General features: G+C 37.2%; 1 protein-coding gene across 2 annotated transcripts in view; it reads right to left on the bottom strand.

Annotated features, from left to right (window-relative positions):
• Positions 1 to 2,326: 2,326 nt before the first annotated feature.
• TMOD1 (tropomodulin 1) overlaps positions 2,327 to 21,685 on the bottom strand; it is a 250,805-nt gene continuing 231,446 nt past the window's right edge. For both annotated transcript variants that reach the window (XM_053702704.1, XM_053702703.1), the window contains exons 8-10: positions 20,150 to 20,293; positions 19,705 to 19,849; positions 2,327 to 5,500 (exon numbers count right to left, since the gene is read on the bottom strand). In XM_053702704.1, coding sequence (XP_053558679.1) covers positions 5,433 to 5,500; positions 19,705 to 19,849; positions 20,150 to 20,293 — 357 coding nt within the window. In that variant the 3' untranslated portion in view covers positions 2,327 to 5,432. The remainder of the gene's footprint in view (positions 5,501 to 19,704; positions 19,850 to 20,149; positions 20,294 to 21,685) is intronic.

Raw genomic sequence — 21,685 nt, forward strand, 5'->3', positions numbered from 1 at the left:
CGCTGGTTTTCACGGCTAACACCAAACTCCAAATCTAGGTCTAAGGGAATTTGGCCTATGTGTTACCTCATGTTTATACCCCTGTGAAACAGGAAGTAATAACTGAATTTCCTGTTCCTAGTCACCCAGGTGTGCTAAAAGATTTAAAATATCATTGGGAATATACTTCAAATATATTTTTCTCATATGAATTCATAGGGGTGCCAATAATTGCGCCACACATAGTTAAAAAAAAACTTTTTGTATAAACCTGTGTTGTGTTTGCAATTGTTTTGATATCCATTAGAGCAGAGTATTTTTGTGTATTTTTTTTAACAAAAGATCAAAAGCTTAAACAATAAAGACAATTTTCACAACCTTCTTTGCTCATATTTTCATATTCAGTATCTCACAAAAGTAAGTACATCCCTCACATTTTTGTAAATATTTTATTATATCTTTTCATGTGACAACACTGAAGAAATGACACTTTGCTACAATGTAAAGTAGTGAGTGTACAGCCTGTATAACAGTGTAAATTTGCTGTCCCCTCAAAATAACTCAACACACAGCCATTAATGTCTAAACCATTGGCAACAAAAGTGAGTACACCCCTTAGTGGAAATGTCCAAATTGGAACCAAAGTGTCAATATTGTGTGTGGCCACCATTATTTTCCAGCACTGCCTTAACCCTCTTGGGCATGCAGTTCACCAGAGCTTCACAGGTTGCCACTGGAGTCCTCTTCCACTGCTCCATGACAACATCATGGAGCTGGTGGATGTTAGAGACTTTGCGCTCCCCCACCTTCTGTTTGAGGATGCCCCACAGATGCTCAATAGGGTTTAGGTCTGGAGACATGCTTGGCCAGTCCATCACCTTTACCCTCAGCTTCTTTAGCAAGGCATTGGTCATCTTAGAGGTGTGTTTGGGGTCATTATCATGTTGGAATACTGCCCTGCGGCCCAGTCTCCAAAGGGAGGGGATCATGCTCTGCTTCAATGTGTCACAGTACATGTTCTCTGAATGAATTGTAGCTCCCCAGTGCGGCAGCACTCATGCAGGCCCAAACCATGACACTCCACCACCATGCTTGATTGTAGGCAAGACGCACTTGTCTTTGTTCTCCTCACCTGGTTGCCGCCACACACGCTTGACACCATCTGAACCAAATAAGTTTATCTTGGTCTCAGGACATGGTTCCAGTAATCCATGCCCTTAGTCTGCTTGTCTTCGCAAACTGTTTGCGGGCTTTCTTGTACATCATCTTTAGAAGAGGCTTCCTTCTGGGATAACAGCCATGCAGACCAATTTGATTCAGTGTGCAGCGTATGGTCTGAGCACTGACAGGCTGATCCCCCACCCCCTCAACCTCTGCAGCAATGTTGGCAGCACTCATACGTCTATTTCCCAAAGACAACCTCTGCATATGACGCTGAGCATGTGCACTCAACTTCTTTGGTCGACCATGGAGAGGCCTGTTCTGAGTGGAACTTGTCCTGTGAAACCGCTGTATGGTCTTGCCCACCGTGCTGCAGCTCAGTTTTAGGGTCTTGGCAATCTTCTTATAGCCTAGACCATCTTTATGTAGAGCAACAATTCTTTTTTTCAGATCCGCAGATAGTTCTTTGCCATGAGGTGCCATTTTGAACATCCTGTGACCAGTATGAGAGTGTGAGAGCAATAACACCAAATTTAACACACCTGCTCCCCATTCACACCTGAGACCTTGTAACACTAACAAGTCACATGACACAAGGGAGGGAAAATTGCTAATTGGGCCCAATTTGGACATTTCCACTGTGTTGCCAACGGTTTAGACATTAATGGCTGTGTGTTGAGTTATTTTGAGGGGACAACACATTTACACTGTTATAAGGCTGTACACTCACTACTTTACATTGTAGCAAAGTGTCATTTCTTCAGTGTTGTCACATGAAAAGATATAATAAAATATTTGCAAAAATGTGAGGGGTGTACTCACTTTTGTGAGATACTGTATATATGAAAATTACATGTTCTTTCTCAAACATGAAAGTTTAATTTTGAGTTTAGGGTCCCTTTAAAGGGAGGTAGGAAACCTTCTTTCTTTGACAAATCATCAATGTAGAATCATGCTAATTGATATGTTTGCCAATGGTGTAAAATACCTGAAACTCTGAAATGCTAACTAATGTAAAACAATTGTAATAAATGTACAGCTTCAAAAAAATTAGACCAATGCTGAAATGATTTGGTGTTCTTACAAGTGAAATATTTGCGATCAAGTCTTAATTTGCAAAAGTATAACCATGCAAAGTGGATTCTCAGCTCACAATGACACTAAGTAAATCACAATGAACACTAGGCAGATTATAATATTTTATTATTATAAAAGTGCCTGCCCATACATCATACAGATAGGATAATGCAATGAAATACAGCACAAAAACAAAAGCTAAACAACAGTTATCTAAAATTCTTAATCATTTTGTAATATTGAAACCAGGGTTCTTCAAACCACGGTTTGCCTAATTACTGGGTTGCAACACCATGTTTACTGGGTCGCGACTTGTGTGTGTGTGTTGTATGAAAGTGTGTGGCATGTGTGTGTTATATGAGTGTGCGTGTTGTTTGAAAGTGTGTGGTGTATGTGTGTGTTGTATGAGAGTCTGTGCAGTATGTGTGTGTCGTATGAAAGGGTGTGGTGTATATGTGTGTTATATGAGAGTTTGTGTATGTGTTGTATGAGAGTGTGTGTGGTTAATATGTGTGTTATATCAGAATGTGTTGTATGAGAGTGTGTGTGTTGCATGAAAGTGTGTGGTGTATATGTGTGTTATATGAAAGTGTGTGTGTTTTATGAGAGTGTGTGTGTGTTGTGCGAGAGTGTTAGTGGTGTGTTTATGTGTTGTATGAGAGTGTGTGTGGTATGTGTGTGTTGTATAAAAGTGTGTGGTATAAAAGTGTGTGGTATGTGTGTTATATGAGAGTGTGTGTTGCATGAGAGTGTGTGTGTGTTGTATGAGAGAGTGTTAGTGGTGTGTTTATGTGTTGCATGAGAGTGTGTGTGGTATGTGTGTGTTGTATAAAAGTGTGTGGTATAAAAGTGTGTGGTATGTGTGTTATATGAGAGTGTGTGTTGCATGAGAGTGTGTGTGTGTTGTGCGAGAGTGTTAGTGGTGTGTTTATGTGTTGTATGAGAGTGTGTGCGGTATGTGTGTGTTGTATAAAAGTGTGTGGTATAAAAGTGTGTGGTATGTGTGTTATATGAGAGTGTGTGTTGCATGAGAGTGTGTGTGTGTTGTATGAGAGAGTGTGTGGTATGTGTATGTGTTGTATGAGAGTGTGTGTGTGGTATGTGTGTGTTGTATGAAAGTGTGTGGTGTATATGTGTGTTATATGAGAATGTGATTGTTGCATGAGAGTGTGTGTTGTGTGTATATGTGTTGTATGAGAGTGTGTGCGGTATGTGTATGTTGTATGAAATTGTGTGGTGTGTGTGTGTTTTATATTAGAGTGTGTGTGTGTATTGTATGAGAGTGTGTGTGGTATGTGTGTGTTGTATGAAAGTGTGTGGTGTATATGTGTGTTATATGAGAATGTGTGTGTTGTATGAGAGTGTGTGTTGTGTGTATATGTGTTGTATGAGAGTGTGTGCGGTATGTGTATGTTGTATGAAATTGTGTGGTATATGTGTGTTTTATATTAGATTGTGTGAGTGTATTGTATGAGAGTGTGTGTGTTATTACCTTTTACAACACGTTAAAGTCTGACTAAAGTTAGGAATAAAGTACACACACATTTTAGCAAAGGAATGTGGTATCATTGCACTGGGTCGTGGGGGAAAAAAGACTGAAGAACCCTGATTTAAACTATTGGTTGATTTGTAGATTTACAGATATTTGAAAGATTAACCCCATTGACAATTGTCATCTATAATATACAATGCTATTAACATTCTCTATTTTTCTCTATATTTATTGCAATAAACTACATTTTCAATATTATTGCAAACATATGAAAGGGAACACACAAGCACATCATACATAATTTAATAAGGCTGGATGGCTTTGAAGCAATGTACAGTACATTTGTAATTGTTCTAATGCTAAATAACACTGACAAATATGAATGTGGCGGCAATGGGACCAAATTGTCTACTTTCATAAATGTAGCATAATATAGCTTATTAAATTTTAGGACTATTGTTCTCAAGAGAAGGCGCATATTCTTTTATGTTGGTTTGTTAAATCTGTAGTGTCATAAATCTTATGTTATACCTTTCTAACAACTGTTTGTTTGAAAGCAAGGACTTGTCCTATAATGATTTATACTTTATAGCTGCTCATATAACTCACTTTAAAGGAAATATTTTGTGTATTTAGGGAAACCCAAGCTCTAAATACATTCTGAGTCATCAGCATTTGTTTTGCTTTCTTAATGGGACAGGAAAGTCAAAATTAAACTTTCATGGTTCTGATTGGACATGCAAATTTAAAAAAAATTTCAAATTTGTTGCTGATCTCTTTGTATACTTTGTTGAAGAGCATGCCTAGGTAGGCTTTGGAGCTGCAAAGACATTTCGGGAGCTAGCTGATGATTTATAGTTGCACATATATGCCTCGTGTCACTGGCTCACCTAAAGTGTTCCACTACCACCCAGTAGTTCATTGCTGTCCCTTGGTGTATTCTTCAACAAAGGATACAAAAAGAACAAAGAAAATTTGATAACAGAAGTAAAAAGTTGTTTAAAATTACATGTTCTATCTCAATCATAAAAGTTTACTATCTCTTAAAATATTATTTATACAAATGTTGTCAATTTAATCTGCAATACTTTGCTTTTTTACATTTGATGGGATTAGCATTTAATTTATATTTGGTTAGATTAAAAAGCAATCAAAAAAATAATGGTGTTGATAAGATCGGATTTATCAAACGCTAATATAAAACTGAGCCATAGATGATACAGTGTTTTGTAGGCTTATTGTAACTTTTCAAGACCAACAGAAGTGTTCTTCACAGGAGGTTTACTGCACCTACATATGCTTTTGCTAGACTTTTTGTTTCATTGATAAAATAATTGAAACCTTGGCAAATGCATACTAATCACAAAAAAATACACCAGGAATCTCAAATGGTCATTCACAATATAGCAAAACCTTCTGATCAGGTTTACTAGTTGTGCATTCTGTTCTGATGATACCTCCATGATGATTTTTTGCTTCTTTTATGTGAAAAACCTCTGTATGAATACAAAGAAATATATTTCAACCTACAAAACAAAGATCCCGATCTATTAAATACATTTCTCAAAAACTGCCTGTCAGCATGGATTGAGGTGCATTATGTATGTAAAAGGACTGAGGTACAATGCAGTTACTCTGTTCTCACTCTGCTTTAGATTCCACTCTCTGGCATAAACGATCAGGGGTAGGGGTCCTTCTTTATGGTACAGTCTTCTCCTCGGCTCTAGAACACCCCACTTCGGGTTTTGGGATAGATTGGTCCATCCAAGTCAGCCACCCTTCTCTTCCTCACTGAAAAAGTGACAAAATATTCTATGAGGAAAAAAGATTCCAGGAATTCTAGCAATCCTATAAAGCAGAAGTGGTAAGCTCTATGTAGAACTTTGCTGGTGCCTTGTTTCACTGGCAGAAGGACTTTAAAGTAATTGTGAAGATAATAATAAGATAAAAATGTACATTTGGTATTTCTTATTCATTTACAGTTACTTTTATTTATGTATTCTTCTTGACCTTAGAATTTTTTAAATATTGAATTATCTTGGCTCATCCTAGAGCAGTCCTCAGCAGAAATTAACTAAGCTTCTAAGGGGAGTGGACATAACCAGAATTTTCCTTGAAGTAACATTTATTTCTAGTTATTAGTTAGGAATGTTGGCCCCTATCACAGGCATGCACAAGTAGCCCACATCCGGTGTTCCCTTCTGAATCTTAGGGTGATCCCAGAGTAATATGCATACATAAAAAAGAAAATCATACTTGGACTTCTTGCTCACATGCACCTTACTGAAGAAGCACAGAGAGGCCAAAACATAGTTCTATTGTTTATTGCTTTCTCTTCAGAGGAGAATTGCCTGGAATGTCAGGGTTGCACTGTTGTTCTGCCAGGATCAGACTGATGTACAAGAGAATATTTCACCTCTGTGAAAAGCATAGTGAACTAAAAGAGTTTGTACCTTGAGTGGCACTGGCCTTTTAAACATGCACATCATTTTTTCAGCTGCTTTTTATTTTCCTTTGGGTGACAAGAAACTATGTGCTGTTTGTATCTTTCAAATATGTTGTAGTAAATAAATGTCTTGGCCACAGTTAAAAACAATTTTGGCTTTTGATGCTGATGATTCCATATAGTATGCTTAGGCTATATAACTCTTAGAGAATAAGCCTTGAAAGGACGCTATAGAACTCTTAGAAAGTGAAGATTTACTGCCCTTGATATGTCAGCATCTCACCCTTTATTAAATTACTTAAAGGTATATCAAAAAAATGTCACAGCCTTCAAAGAATGATGCTATTACATTTTATGTTTCCCCAGATTTGCTTAAGAAAAAATTAAACAAGAAAGGAGGTTACAGATTGCAGAATATAACATATTCTCAGACCTCCTATAGTGGACACAGCAATCATTAAAATGTATGCTTATGCCTACTAATGAGATTTTTTTAATATTAAGGGCAAATGCACTACCCTTTATTAGCTATGGTCTCAGCTACTAAGGCAGATGAATACAGGTCTTCTTCAACTGAGAATGGATATCTTAGTTTTCCAAATTCACAGCTAGATTACGAGTTGTGCGTTATGAGTAAAAAGCATCGTTATGGCTCTTTTTCACTACCGCTGGTATTACAGGTGTTGTAGGTATAGCTGTACCGCACACCTTTTTGGCCGTCACGCAACGTAAGAACCACACTTTTTAAAAAGTCCTTTTTCAATGGGACTTCCACAGCACCGGTATTACGAGTCTGCCTGGCAGGCCAAAAAGTGAGTGGTACAGCCTATAACTACAAGATCTGTACCGCCACCTGAGAGTCAGTAGTTATGAGTTTTACGTTACAAAGCTGTACCATGAAACTCATAACTAAAGTGTTACAAAGTACACTAACACCCATAAACTACCTATTAAGGACCTCGCGCATCGCAAACACTAAAATAAAATTATTAACCCCTAATCTGCCACTCCGGACATCGCCGCCACTATAATAAACATATTAACCCCTAAACCGCTGCACTCCCGCATCGCAAACACTAGTTAAATATTATTAAACCCTAATCTGCTGCCCCCCAATGTCGTCGCCACCTACATACACTTATTAACCCCTAATCTGCTGTCCCTAACATCGCTGCAACCTACATTACTGTTACTAACCCCTAATCTGCTGCCGCCCCCAAAATCGCCGCCACCTAAATACACTTATTAACCCCTAATCTGCTGCCCCCAATGTCCCTGCCACTATACTAAAGTTATTAACCCCTAAACCTAACCCTAAGTCTAACCCAAACGTAACCCTAACCCTAACACCCACTAACTTTAACATAATTAAAATAATTCCAAAACAAAATTACAATTAATACCTAAATCATTCCTATTTAAAACTAAATAAATACTTAACAGTAAAATAAAACCTAAGCTAGCTACAATATAACTATTAGTTATATTGTAGCTAGCTTAGGTTTTATTTTAATTATGTTAAGGTAGATTAGTTATTAAATAGTTATTAACTATTTACTAACTACCTAGTTAAAATAAATACAAATTTACCTGTAGAATAAAACCTAACCTGTTTTACAGTAAATTCTAACATTACACTAAAATTAAATAAATTACATTAATCAAATACAATTAACTAAATTACAAAAAAAATAAACACTAAATTACACAAAATAAAAAAGAAATGATCAAATATTTAAACTAATTACTCCTAATCTAATAGTCCTATCAAAATAAAAAAGCCCCCCAAAATAATAAAACCCCTAGCTTAAACTGAAATGCCAATAGCCCTTAAAAGGGCCTTAATCAGCTCTTTTACCTGGCAAATAAAAATACAAACATCCCCCCCAACAGTAAAACCCACCACCCACACAACCAACCCCCCCAAATAAAATTATATCTAAAAACCTAAGCTACCCATTGCCCTGGAAAGGGCATTTGGATGGGCATTGCCCTTAAAACGGCATTCAGCTCTTTTACATTGCCCAAACCCTAAGCTGAAAATAAAACCCACCCAATAAACCCTTAATAAAACACTAACCCCCGAAGATCCACTTACAGTTTTGGAAGACCGGACATCCATCCTCATCCAGCCGGCGAAATCCTCATCCAAGCGGCAAGAAGTCATCATCCAGGTGGGCAGAAGTCTTCATGATTGGAACAGCCAATAGAATACGAGCTCAATCCTATTGGCTCATTGGGTCAGCCAATAGGATTGAAGCTCAATCCTATTGGCTGATTGCATCAGCCAATAGGATTTTTTACCCTTTAATTCCTATTGGCTGATAGAATTCTATCAGCCAATCAGAATTCAAGGGATGCCATCTTGGATGACGTATCTTAAAGGGAACCTTCAGTGTATGGCTGGGACCATATGAAGAGGATGCTCCGCGCGGGATGTCTTGAAGATGGACCTGCTCCGCGCCGGAAGGATGAAGATAGAAGATGCCATCTGGATGAAGGCTTCTGCCCGCCTCGATGATGACTTCTTGCCGCTTGGATGAAGACTTCTCCTGGCTTCATTAAGAACTTCTTGCCGCTTAGATCAAGACTTCTCCTGGCTTCGTTGAGGACTTCTTGCCGCGTGGATGAGGACTTCGCCGACTGGATGAGGATGGATGTCCGGTCTTCCAAAACTGTAAGTAGATCTTCGGGGGTTAGTGTTAGGTTTTATTAAAGGTTTATTGGGTGGGTTTTATTTTTAACTTAGGGTTTGGGCAATGTAAAAGAGCTGAATGCCCTTTTAAGGGCAATGCCCATCCAAATGCCCATCTCAGGGCAATGGGTAGCTTAGGTCTTTTAGATAGAATTTTATTTGGGGGGGTTGGTTGTGTGGGTGGTGGGTTTTACTGTTGGGGGGATGTTTGTATTTTTATTTGCCAGGTAAAAGAGCTGATTTCTTTGGGGCAATGCCCCACAAAAGGCCCTTTTTATGGGCTATTGGCAGTTTAGTTTAGGCTAGAGGTTTTATTATTTTGGGGGGCTTTTTTATTTTGATAGGGCTATTCGATTAGGAGTAATTAGTTTAAATATTTGATCATTTCTTTTTTATTTTGTGTAATTTAGTGTTTATTTTTTTTGTAATTTAGTTAATTGTATTTGATTAATGTAATTTATTTAATTTTAGTGTAATGTTAGGTTTTACTGTAAGACAGGTTAGGTTTTATTTTACAGGTAAATTTGTATTTATTTTAACTAGGTAGTTAGTAAATAGTTAATAACTATTTAATAACTAATCTACTTAGTTAAAATAAATACAAACTTACTTGTGAAATAAATATAAAACCTAAGCTAGCTACAATATAACTATTAGTTATATTGTAGCTAGCTTAGGTTTTATTTTACAGGTAAGTATTTATTTAGTTTTAAATAGGAATTATTTAGGTATTAATTGAAATTTTGTTTTGGAATTATTTTAATTATGTTAAAGTTAATGGGTGTTAGGGTTTGGGTTTTGTTTGGGATAATAACTTTAGTATAGTGGCGGCGACATTGGGGGCAGCAGATTAGGGGTTAATAAGTGTAGTTAGGTGGCGGCGATTTTGGGGGCAGTAGATTAGGGGTTAATAACAGTAATGTAGGTTGCGGCGACATTGGGGGCAGCAGATTAGTGGTTAATAAGTAAATGTAGGTGTCGGCGATGTCGGGGGCAGCAGATTAGGGGTGTTTAGACTCGGGGCTTATGTTAGGGTGTTAGGTTTAAATATTAATTTTTTTCCCCATAGACATCAATGGGGCAGCGTTTCGGAGCTTTATGCTCCGTGATTGCAGGTGTTAGACTTTTTTTTAGCCGGCTCTCCCCATTGTTGTCTATGGGGAAATCGTGCACGAGCAGGTAACAGCAGCTCAAAGCAGCGCTGGTATTTGTGTGTGGTATGGAGCGCAACGCTGCGATATCGCCCGCAAACTCCAGCTTTTTTTAAAATCATAATACCAGCTCTATAGGGAGTGAAATATCGCTGAAAATACTGCGGTCGTTAATTTCTCTATAGCGCTCAAAACTCGTAATCTGGCTGACAGTTTGTTGTTGATTATGTTTTGCAGTTAAAGCAGGTGCTTATCTTTTCCACTGAAGCAGTTACTCACCTGTTGAAATAGAAGAGTCTAGAATAGTGGGTTCTAACCTGGAAGGAACAGCCCTCTGGTTAAAGCACTGAGGGAAGATTCCAGCCCAAAGATAATTTTACTTTGATATTCCTTTTAAAGAAAACATGCTATTTGAAAAACAACTAAACCTTTTGATATTAAGAAGTGTGTAAACCCTTTAACTGCTGAGTTATTTCCACCCTTGTGCTGTTTTGCAGGTTTTAAATGCTGCTCACATTTAAAGTGATGATAAATCCTAGTGTTTGTGAAATGCTAGGATTTACCAGTGGAACAAATAAAGGGGACTTTCAGTCATGGGGGCCGATTTATCAACGGTCGAGCGGACATGATCTGTCAGCATTTATCATTGCACAAGCATTTAGTATGAAATGCTTGTGCAATACCGCCCCCTGCACATTCACGGCCAATCGGCCACTAGCAGGGGGTGTCAATCATCACGATCGTATCCAATCAGGATAACTGCTGTCCGCCGCCTCAGAGGTGGCGGACAAGTTAAGGAGCAGCGGTCTTATAACCTCTGCCTCTTAACTCATGATTCCGGCGAGCCTGAAGGCTCACACAGAATAAGCAGCTTCACTGCTTCAAAAATCGGCCCCATGGAGTATAAAATACTTCATGCTGAAAGTTCCTTTATTTGTCTGAAGCGTTTGCCGCACTGAGATGCTCAGGCAGCCCACGGCAGAATGCTATTATGCTGTGAGGTTACGTTTCCACCTCTTAGCCAATAGCCATGCAGGCCAGCTGGCGCCAATGCTGAATAGCTTGCAAGCTATTGGCTAAGAGGTTAAAACGTCACCTCACAGCAAAATTGCGCTCTGCCGTGGGCTGCCTGAGGTGTTCAGTGCCGCAACCGTTTAAGACAAATAAAGGAACTTTCAGCATGAATTATTTTATACTTCATGACTGAAAGTCCCCTTTATTTGTTCCACTGGTAAATCCTAGCGTTTCACATTTTATATTATCTTGGATATTGTGACTTGTATGTTTTTGCTGATGTTTTATATGAATATATGTATTCGGAGTTTGCAATAGATATTTTGTAATAAACTTGTAATACAGCACACTTATTATATATAAAAATTTTTGGTAAAAGTAAGGAATATATTCTTTAGTCTTTTGGAGTTTCTGAGCACTTTTGAATTTGATTCTGAAATTTTACATTAGGGAACTTCTTTCAGTTACGCTTGAATTATATTCCTAATTGGGTGATATACAGTACCTTGTCAAATTATTAGAACCATTGGTCAAAAAATCGTAATTTTGATATTAATTTCATATTTATTCTTAATAGTGTTGATTGATTTTTTAGTTTTGTAATAATTTCTTATTCCATGTTATATTGGCAAAATCTGCAATACATATTTACGTGTAATTTGGTAAATTGATAAATGTATATTTTTTATAGATTGGTAAATAATGTGACTTGTCGTTAAAGAAAGTCAGTCAAATTGTCGGCCTGTTGAAGGTAAAAAAACACTGCAGTACAAGATTGCTGAAAATGTAGGTGTATCGGGTAGTTCTGTAAAGAATATTACCAAAAAATGGATTATGGGGATGGTTTTTGAACAGGGTTTCTGGCTAGCAGGTCCTCTTTAGCTAACAGTCGCTGAATACTTCTCTCGGATACCTTGATCCTGAATGTTTTTAGTCAAGACTCTGACAATCAGTTTCCTATTTTGAGTGCAGATATTCTTCTGTCAGTTCTTGGATTAGTAACATAATATCAACCACAAGCGCCCTTCAGTTTTGGGTTCAAATCATCCCCACAATTATTATTTTTTCTTAATATCCTTTACAGAACGACAGGTCACTTTGTTTACCCAACTGTAAAAACATATACATTTGTTAATTTATCAATTTTTTAGTAATATTATATCAAATTACATGTTAATATGTATTGCAGATGTTGCCAATATAACATGGAATATGAAATGGTTACAAAACTAAAAAAATCAACACTATTAAGAATAAATAGATTAGAATCAAAATTACAATTTTTGACCACTGGGTCTAATAATTTGTCACGGTACTGTAGTTTTAAGTTTACACAGAGACAAAGAAAATTCCATTCTCAAAGATCATTGTTGAAATGTTTTTCTGCTGTTGATGATGAAAAAAGTTTTTTTTCGATTGGTGGGCTACTGGTGAAATAATCAGAAACCATATTTAATGTTCAACGTAGACCATTCCTGAATTTGTACAAAAAGTCGTTTTAAATATTAAAAGGACAGTAAAGTGAAAATTAAAGTCACTACATTCAGATAGAACATGCAATTTTAAACAACTTTCAAATTATTGCTGTTATCAAATTTTCTTCATCTTCTTAGTGTCCGTTGTTGAAGAGCAGACACAGGAGAGGACATTCACAACTGGGAGCTAGCTGAACACATCCAGTGAATCAATGAGAAAAGGCATATATGAGCAGCCACCTATCACCTGTTAGCTCCCAGCTGTGCACTGCTATTCTTGATCCTACCTAAGCATGGTATAGAACAAATAATATCAAGAGAAGCAAAGTAAATTGGAAAGTTGTTTAAAATTTCATGCGCTATCTGAATTATGAAATTTAAGCCCTTAATGACCAGCAACAATGATCTTTCTATGGGGCTTGTTTTTAATAGCGAGACCGTGCTATTTCAGGAAGAATGCAGGAGGGAGGGAGGGAGCGTGTAATAGGGCAGTCCTGCCACTAGTGGCGACACCCGTGCTATTATAGGCAGAAAAACCCTTAAGGGTACGTTGTGGTGGTTAAGGGGTAATTTTGACTTTACTGTTACTTTAGCTTACCCAGGATATTGTCCTATCAGCTTTCAGTCAGAGCCAGCCATTGGTGTAAGAAAAATGCTTGTGCAATCTGGATCTCCAGATATCTATCTATAATGGTTCTGCTAAGTCCATTATTTCTAACTGGCTCATTTAAAACATCATCAAGGCCAACCAGATGAAGAAAGTTCTATTTGCTGAATGGCTCATGGCTAATTCTACTAGGACAGTCTCTACATTTTGTGAAGCTGAGTGTTTTTCTCCATTTAATGTGTAAAGCCCAGTCTGGAAGACATCTCACATATCACAAGCTGGGTGTGCAGCAGAAGCTCATTTTGGAAAGAGAACTCAATGGGGCCGATTCATCAAGCTCCGATTGGAGCTTGATGCAGCTGTTTCGGCACGAGCCTTTAGGCTCGCCGGAAACAGGAGTTAAGAAACAGTGGTCTTAAAACCGCTGCTCCTCAACTTGTCCACCTGCTCTGCTAGCGGCCGATTGTACGCAAACCTGCAGGGGGCAGCATTGCACAAGCAGTTCACCAGCACTGCAAGTGCAATGATAAATTTATCGATGTGCGGCGGACATGATCGCTACAGCGGATCATGTCCGTCCGCACTTTCCTAAATCGGCCCCTTTGTGCGTCTCTTTTTCCTGTCTTCTGTTACGGTGTCAGATAAAAAGAGTGACTTTTGCACATACATAAAACATGAGGAGCCGGCTACTGTCTGTCACCCTTTAAGGGCTAAGTTCACTTCTGCTGAGGATTATCAAAGGATATGAAGCAAGATATAGACATTGCTGTATACTTGATATTTCATTTTTTTGAAATGTACAAAAATATTACTAATATTTGTAGCCGCTTTTTAAATAAATCTAATAAAAAAAAATAATTTTAAAGAAATGTATCTGATCTGAAGGAGTCATTGTACCTATTTTTGCAGATATTCTCAGTGGAAATACTAAACCATTACTTTTTAGTTTACTGCCCGGGTCAGACAATTATTGCATAAGTATTTAAAAAAAATAAATGTTTGCCTTGCTTGAGCTATAATACTTATTATGCCTTTTAGTTTATCATTAAGTGAACACTTTTATCTGCCTTTGAAGAATAGCACTGACTGTTTTACAGTGATGTCTGCATAAGACTGGCTTTTATCAGTATGTTCAAGTGTTTGTGGCAAAAATCTTCATATGTGTGTTATACATATTACTTGTTTATGTCCTACCTTATTTTCTAGTTATTTATTTAACATTTCACTATATTTGTGAACATTACAGTTTAGAGATATAATATTTTGCTGACTTCACTAGAATTGTTGAAGGATAATATAATGATTTTATATGTTTTTGTTAAGCATGGATTACTTATTAGATAGTATATACATTCTTAGGGCCCAATGATATAAAGATCAGTGCTCAGGCAAGATGATCTCAAAAGTCTCATCAGTACGGTGACGTCTCCCAAAAAAATGTAGAAACTCAAATTTTAAATTGTGAAATGTTTATCTCACTATGCACACAGTTCTGCATGGGAATGAGAGACTCCTATATTACAATATAATCCAATAAAGTAAGTCCACAGCACCTATTATGCATGATTAAGGGTATTCCCCAGAAACGTTGTTTTATCTGTCCATAATAAAAGGTTAATAATTTAATAGGTGCTGTCGACTTTCTTACTTTCTTGGATTATATACATGGGGCAGAGTCTCTGGTCGTCACAAGCACCTCACATCCAAGTGCATTGCTGTACTTTCATGGATTGTATATTACAATATAAGGTGTAACAAAAATCCCAAAGGTTTTGTGTATAGGGATGATATTGTAAATATATCAAAGCTAATAGATGTCTAGCAGAAAACCCCAAAAATGTCCATAAAAACTCTGTGATCTAGTTGTATAATTTTCATTGAATTATGCTTTTCTCTATGTCTGTGTTACTATTTGTGGTCTTTAAAATGAGAATATTTTCATTGTAGGGTGTTTTAAATGAGTAAAGGGCAACTAGTTGAAAAAGATGGGGTTGCCAACTTGCTAGGAAACTTCCAGTATTCAAGTTACCAACCTCTGTAAAAGATTCATAATTCAACAATTTAACATATGAACACATATGAATATGTATTATACAGACTAAGAGGCCGAATTATCAAATGTCTGTTGGACCTGATCCAACAGTGCGGATCAGGTCCGACAGACATCGCTGAATGCGGAGAGCAATACGCTCTCCGTATTCAGCATTGCACCAGCAGCTCACAAGAGCTTGCTGGTGCAATGCTGCCTCCTGCAGACTCGTGGCCAATTGGCCACCAGCAGGGAGGTGTGAATCAACCCGATCGTACTCGATCGGGTTGAATTGTGGCGATTCCTGTCCGCCTCATCAGAGCAGGTGGACAGGGTTATGGAGCAGCGGTCTTTGTGACTGCTGCTTCATAACTGCTGTTTCTGGCGAGCCGGAGCTTGATAGATAGTCCCCTAAATGTAGTAATTATCTTGAATATATAATTTAAAAAACTGCATTGCAGATTGTAAATTAGTCACTTACGTTATAATGTGGTGACATTTTAAGCTGTATCAGCTGGTATATCGTAAAAAAAAACCTCAAAATATTTCTTCAAGTATCTTTCTAAATGGTCTTGAAGAAATTTGAGAAAAGCTATTTAATTTTAGTTAACTGATCTATAACCCCGAAGCACGTTTGAAATATACACTATGGTAAGAAAAGGCAGATGTAATGCCTATGGAGTATTGGAGTGTACACACTAATTATAAGCTGGTACCTTGCTGTTATAAGAGTTCAATAATAAAAAAAAGCTAAACAGACACATTCTAATACAATTCCAGTGTAAATTATTCTAGGACAAAAGAGTTTAAATGTCCATTTAATTATTTTATTGGACATACAGAGAAAGTGTTTTAATCTGTTGCATAGGTGTGCTTGATAACAATGGTAGTGAGGGGACACATTTTTTGTTAGGTGAAATAGAAGCAAAGCACTTTCTGGGGTTAAAACAGTTGATTAATTGATACTCCAGAGGGGCTGCAAGAAAAGCCTCTAAGGAATCTATGAGTCCCAGTTACCTTCCAGTGGTTTAGGGCCCCTATTATGTCATTTAGCTCTGCTTTCTATATAGTTTGTTTTTATTTTTTTAATAAGATTGGAAACAAAGTACCTGTTAAACAAAAGCAATTGAACACTACATATATTTAAATTGCTGTCTCCCTGGCTGACAGTGAGTGCAGAAATGCGTCCCTCTCTGGCAGCCAAGGGGTAAAATAAAAAATGAAAACATCGCTGTGAGTGTGTAAAGATAAGCAGCTAAGAAAGAAAATGCTGAGGAGTAAAGATCATGAGGCTGAAACAAAGAAAGCAAAATTACAGTAGAGGCTGTGAGGAGCTGCAAAGTGACAGCTTAGAATGTTGCTCATGGCACAGAAATGGAAAAGAGATGCCAAGAGAAATGTATAGAGATTGTATCTATACTTATGCATCCTCCAGGTCCTGTGCTGTAAAGTTATGCCACGGCCCGTCACTTCTATGCATACGAGCTGCAAACAAGAAGCAGGTCAGGAGAATTGTCCTTATCAATTCATCAGACACAGGTAACAAGACTAATGGTTAAATAACTGATGTGTTGAGCCAATATATACAAACATTCCTTGGAAAGTGATTAGACACTTTTAGGATATGGTGACCTTGAGAATGGAACATTATGAAAAATACACAGAATTTCATTGAAGCTGCTGTTTCTCAACAAACAGAAATATGATTTAAAGGGATATTAAACAACAAATCATTTTCTTGCACCTTCATCTAATTATGGGTGCTGCCATTTTTGAACCTAGGTTACACTGTAGGTACCTGCAAATACATCAGCACTGGAATGTAGTGAAAGTTAGATTTCTACATAGCAGAACCAATGACTAAAGAGAGGCACAGAATAACCTCAAAATGTATTTAGTGTTTAATGTCCCTTTAATATGTTGGAAAACTTCTACAATGTCTTCATTAGATAGTCTAGGATGCATTATTATTGATGACTTATTGATAGATTTGAATACTTGATTGTTACTAAATTGTAATCTATGCCAAACCAGGGTCAGAAAGGTCTCACTGCAGTATTTAAATCAATAAAAGCATATGCACCGTGAACACTGATTTTGTATCTAGTGCTAGTTCATTAATGCTGCATTAACCCAACAAAAAAATAGATTTTATTTACATTTTATTTCTTGAATTAGGTCAAAAATTACAGCAGTTTTACCACCTTCATTCTGCATTATATATATATGTGTGTGTGTGTATTATATAGCATAACTGTCTTGCTTTTGTGGTGTTATTTTTTTGTTTCTCTCTTTTTTTATTAGTCTAGCGTTAAAGGGATGAGGAAGCTAAAATTAAACTTTAAATTGTAAAGTTTTTTTCACAATTGTACTTACTCTCTTATTATCACATTTACCTCTTCCTCTTGGCATCTTTTTTTTTTTTAACTTGGTTCCGTTTATAAGAGCATACTGAGATGCTCAGGAGCGTGCATGGTCTTTGGCACAACATCCAATAAAGAATAGTGAATCATTTTGTACTACAAGTGGAATTTTAAACAAAGCATCTGAACCTATACTTTTAATGGATAGCGCAATCCAAAATAGTGCTGTAAAGTAAACCGTTATTATTAACAGTATAGCACAGAACTACATGAAGACCTCAACTACTTGTGCACCATCAGCTTAGCACTCGAGCAATATCAGATAGAGATGTGTATTCATATAATTGCACATTCATGACGAAAATCGAATTTTCATTTTGTTTTAACAAAATTAATATCCGAATGAATGTACCAAAGAACATTAAAGACAACGAAACAAATACTGATGAAAATCGTCTATTCATTTGTCTCCTATAATTTTTTTAAGGGATTAATACTAAGTAAATATTCATGGTTGGTTTTAAAGAAATGAATACCAAATAGTGCAGCCACCAAATATTGGGGGAAACGAATTTCCCTGAATATTCAGGACGAAAATTTGGCCTCTAGTTATCAAGGTCTGGTGGACCTGATCCGACACTGCGGATCAGGTCCGCCAGAACTCGCTAAATACGGCAAGCAATACGCTCGCCGTATTCAGCATTGCACCAGCAGCTCAAAAGAGCTGCTGGTGCAACGCCGCCCCCTGCAGACTCGCGGCCAATAGGCTGCCAGCAGGGGGGCGTCAATCAACCCGATCGTACTCGATGTCCGGCGATGTGTGTCCGCCTGCTCAGAGCAGGCGGACAGGTTATGGAGCAGCGGTCTTTGTGACCGCTGCTTCATAACTGCTGTTTCTGGCGAGCCTGCAGGCTCACCAGAAACACGGGGCATCAAGCTCCAATCGGAGCTTGATACATATGCCCCTATATATGTATATTATGTGCCAGATTTAGAGCACCTGCACTATCTGTTATGCAGATGTAAATGCGCCCTAGACCAGTGTTTCTCAACTGTGGTCCTCAAGTACCCCCAACAGGTCAGGATTTCATTATAGCTGAACTAGAGCACAGGTGAAATAATCAGCTGATGTGTGAAAGCAGGTTAGTAACCATGGTTACTGATCAGCTGATTATTTCACCTGTGCTCTAGTTCAATTATACCAAAAACACTGCCCTAGAATATTTCTCAAGCACTAAAAAAATAATAATAATTTGGAATTATGCTGGTTATATGCTGGTAGAATTAGAAACGCTATTGATTGTGCTTGCTCAATGTTAACGCACAACCGTGCTAGTATTTTTGTGCTCCAATTGTATTCCAGGCTGAAAAATATAACGTTGTTAAAAATATTGTTGCATATGCTGCTGCCATAAAGTGCTCAAGAAGAACATGCACACTCCTGAGTCTGCCCAAGTATGCTCTCATGGAAAGGAGCTAAATTACATTAAAAAAATACCAAGAGAAAGAGATAATAAAAGTAAATTGGAAAGTATTTTTGACTTTGGGATACCATTATAAACGGTATATTATTGATTCTATTGATAACTTATTATTTGACCGGAAAATAATTTCAGCTCACCTGAGTAAGTGCTCGATGAGCATTTATTCTTCAGCTACTCTTTTTACCATCATCTGCATGGTGAAAAGAAAATCAGCAGCCAATCAGCATCATCAGTGCTGAGGTCATGCATTGTTTTACTGTGATTTCATAAAATTTACAATATTCTAATAAGATTTCATAGTAAACTTCCTTAAGCTGAGGAGGGAAATAACGTGACTGTGCCGTCACATGCCAGATGCACGCTCTCTTGTAAAACCCAGAATACACATACGGATTGGCTGCTTTAAGTCCCTTATAAATGGGTTGTGCCTACTGAGGAAGTTTTGAGGTAAAATATCTTCCCTTTTTACAGAGAGATGTTCAGGTGATATTTTCTAGTCAGCTTTTTACAGATATGCCACATCACGTTCAAGTTATTAAGCATTTGGGTAGGATGTCTGTTTAATATATGACCTAAGCAAAGATATAAAATGTAATTCCATATTGTGTTCCAAGCCAATCAGGGTAATTACAACTTAGCTGCAGACCGCTAAGAGATCTTCCTGGTGTCTGCTGACAAAATATTATACATGGATGCAGTAATAACTACAGAAGCTTGTAGTTTCTTCTTACCAAGGTCATTATTATTCATCATAGAATTAGATGCACGGAGTCTCGGTCCTTGCTGTGTAAAATGGTAGCCAAATTTCAAAAGTGATGAATTTTTTTCCAGCATACTTGCAATTTCCATTTCAACTTTATTACCTAGTGGCTGACTCTATCATAAAGAAAAAAGAAGAGTTATAGACTATACAGATTCCAACTACATTTACAAAATATCATGATTTTTTTAATGGAACTTTATATGTTGTTTTGTTTAGGCAAGCTAACATCCAAACATACCTCTGTATCCATAGCATAGAGATATCAATAAAATACAGAAGAAATGTTCATTAAAACAGGTAAAATGGCAGCGTGATATTTTTTTTAAATTAAACGTTAAACTGTTAATTTCTCTGATGGGATGTATTTCTATAAATAACTGGTAAACATACTTTAATGCACACATATATCATACCTGATTATCTATCTTCAGTTCTATCAGGGAAGTATTTTGCTGGAGAGATTCGATAAGGGACAATATGCCTGTTCCACTGATGAAATTGGACTCTACATTTAAGCTCTTCAGTGTTCCATTGACCTTCAGCATATCAGCTAAAGCCTTAAAAAGTGAACATGTTCATGATTCTTCTTAAATAAACACAGCAAGTCATAATAACTTAAAAAAATTAAATGTGTTCATATTACTTGCACAAACCCGATGCCATATTCTCAATTACACTAACCCAAATTTTTTTTTTTTTAATATTTCACATTATTTATATTAATATTTCACATATATATACTGTATATATATATATATATATATATATATATATATATATACACACACACAAGTGGATATAAAAAGTCTACACACCCCTGTTAAAATGTCAGGTTTCTGTGATTTAAATAAATGAGACAAAGATAAATCATTTCAGAACCTTTTCCACCTTTAATGTGACCTATAAACTGTACAACTCAATTGAAAAACAAACTAAAATATTTTAGGAGGAGGTAAGTAAATAAAAAAAAACTAAAATAATGTGGTGTGCACACCCTCTTATAACTGAAGATGTAGCTGTGTTCAGAATTTAGCAATCACATTAAAAATCATGTTAAATAGGAGTCAGTACACACCTGCCATCATTTAAAGTGCCTCTGATTAACCCCAGATAAAGATCAGCTGTTCTAGTAGGTCTTTCCTGACATTTTCTTAGTTGAATCCTACAGCAAAAGCCATGGTCCGCAGAGATCTCCCAAAGCATCAGAGGGATCTCATTGTTAAAAGGTATCACTCAGGAGAACGGTACAAAAGAATTCCCAAGGCATTAGATATACCATGGAACACAGTGAAGACAGTCATCATCAAGTGGAGAAAATATAGCACAACAGTGACATTACCAAGATCTGGACGTCCCTCCAAAATTGATGAAAAGATGAGAAGAAAACTGGTCTGGGAGGCTGCAAAGAGGTCTACAACAATATTAAAGGAGCTGCAGGAATATCTGGCAAGTACTTGCTGTATGGTACATGTGACAACAATCTCCTGTATTCTTCATATGTCTGGGCTATGGGGTAGAGTGGCAAGACTGAAGCCTTTTCTTACCAAGAAAAACATCCAAGCCTGGCTAAATTTTGCAAAAACACATCTGAAGTCTCCCAAAAGCATGTGTGAAAAGGTGTTATGATCTGATGAAACCAAGGTTGAACAGTTCCAAATACCAGTCAATTTTGGCACAAAACCGTCAGGCTTTTGCTAGAAAGCTGAACATGAAGAGGAACTTCACATTTCAGCATAACAATAACCCAAAGCATACCTCCAAATCAACAAAGGAATGGCTTCACCAGAAGAAGATTAAAGTTTTGGAATGGCCCAGCCAGAGCCCAGACCTGAATCCGATTGAAAATCTGTGGGGTGATCTGAAGAGGGCTGTGCATAGGAGATACCCTCGCAATCTGACAGATTTGGAGTGTTTTTGCAAAGAAGAGTGGGCAAATCTTGCCAAGTCAA

Source organism: Bombina bombina, chromosome 2 (assembly GCF_027579735.1).
Source record: "Bombina bombina isolate aBomBom1 chromosome 2, aBomBom1.pri, whole genome shotgun sequence".
Taxonomy (NCBI): Eukaryota; Metazoa; Chordata; class Amphibia; order Anura; family Bombinatoridae; genus Bombina; species Bombina bombina.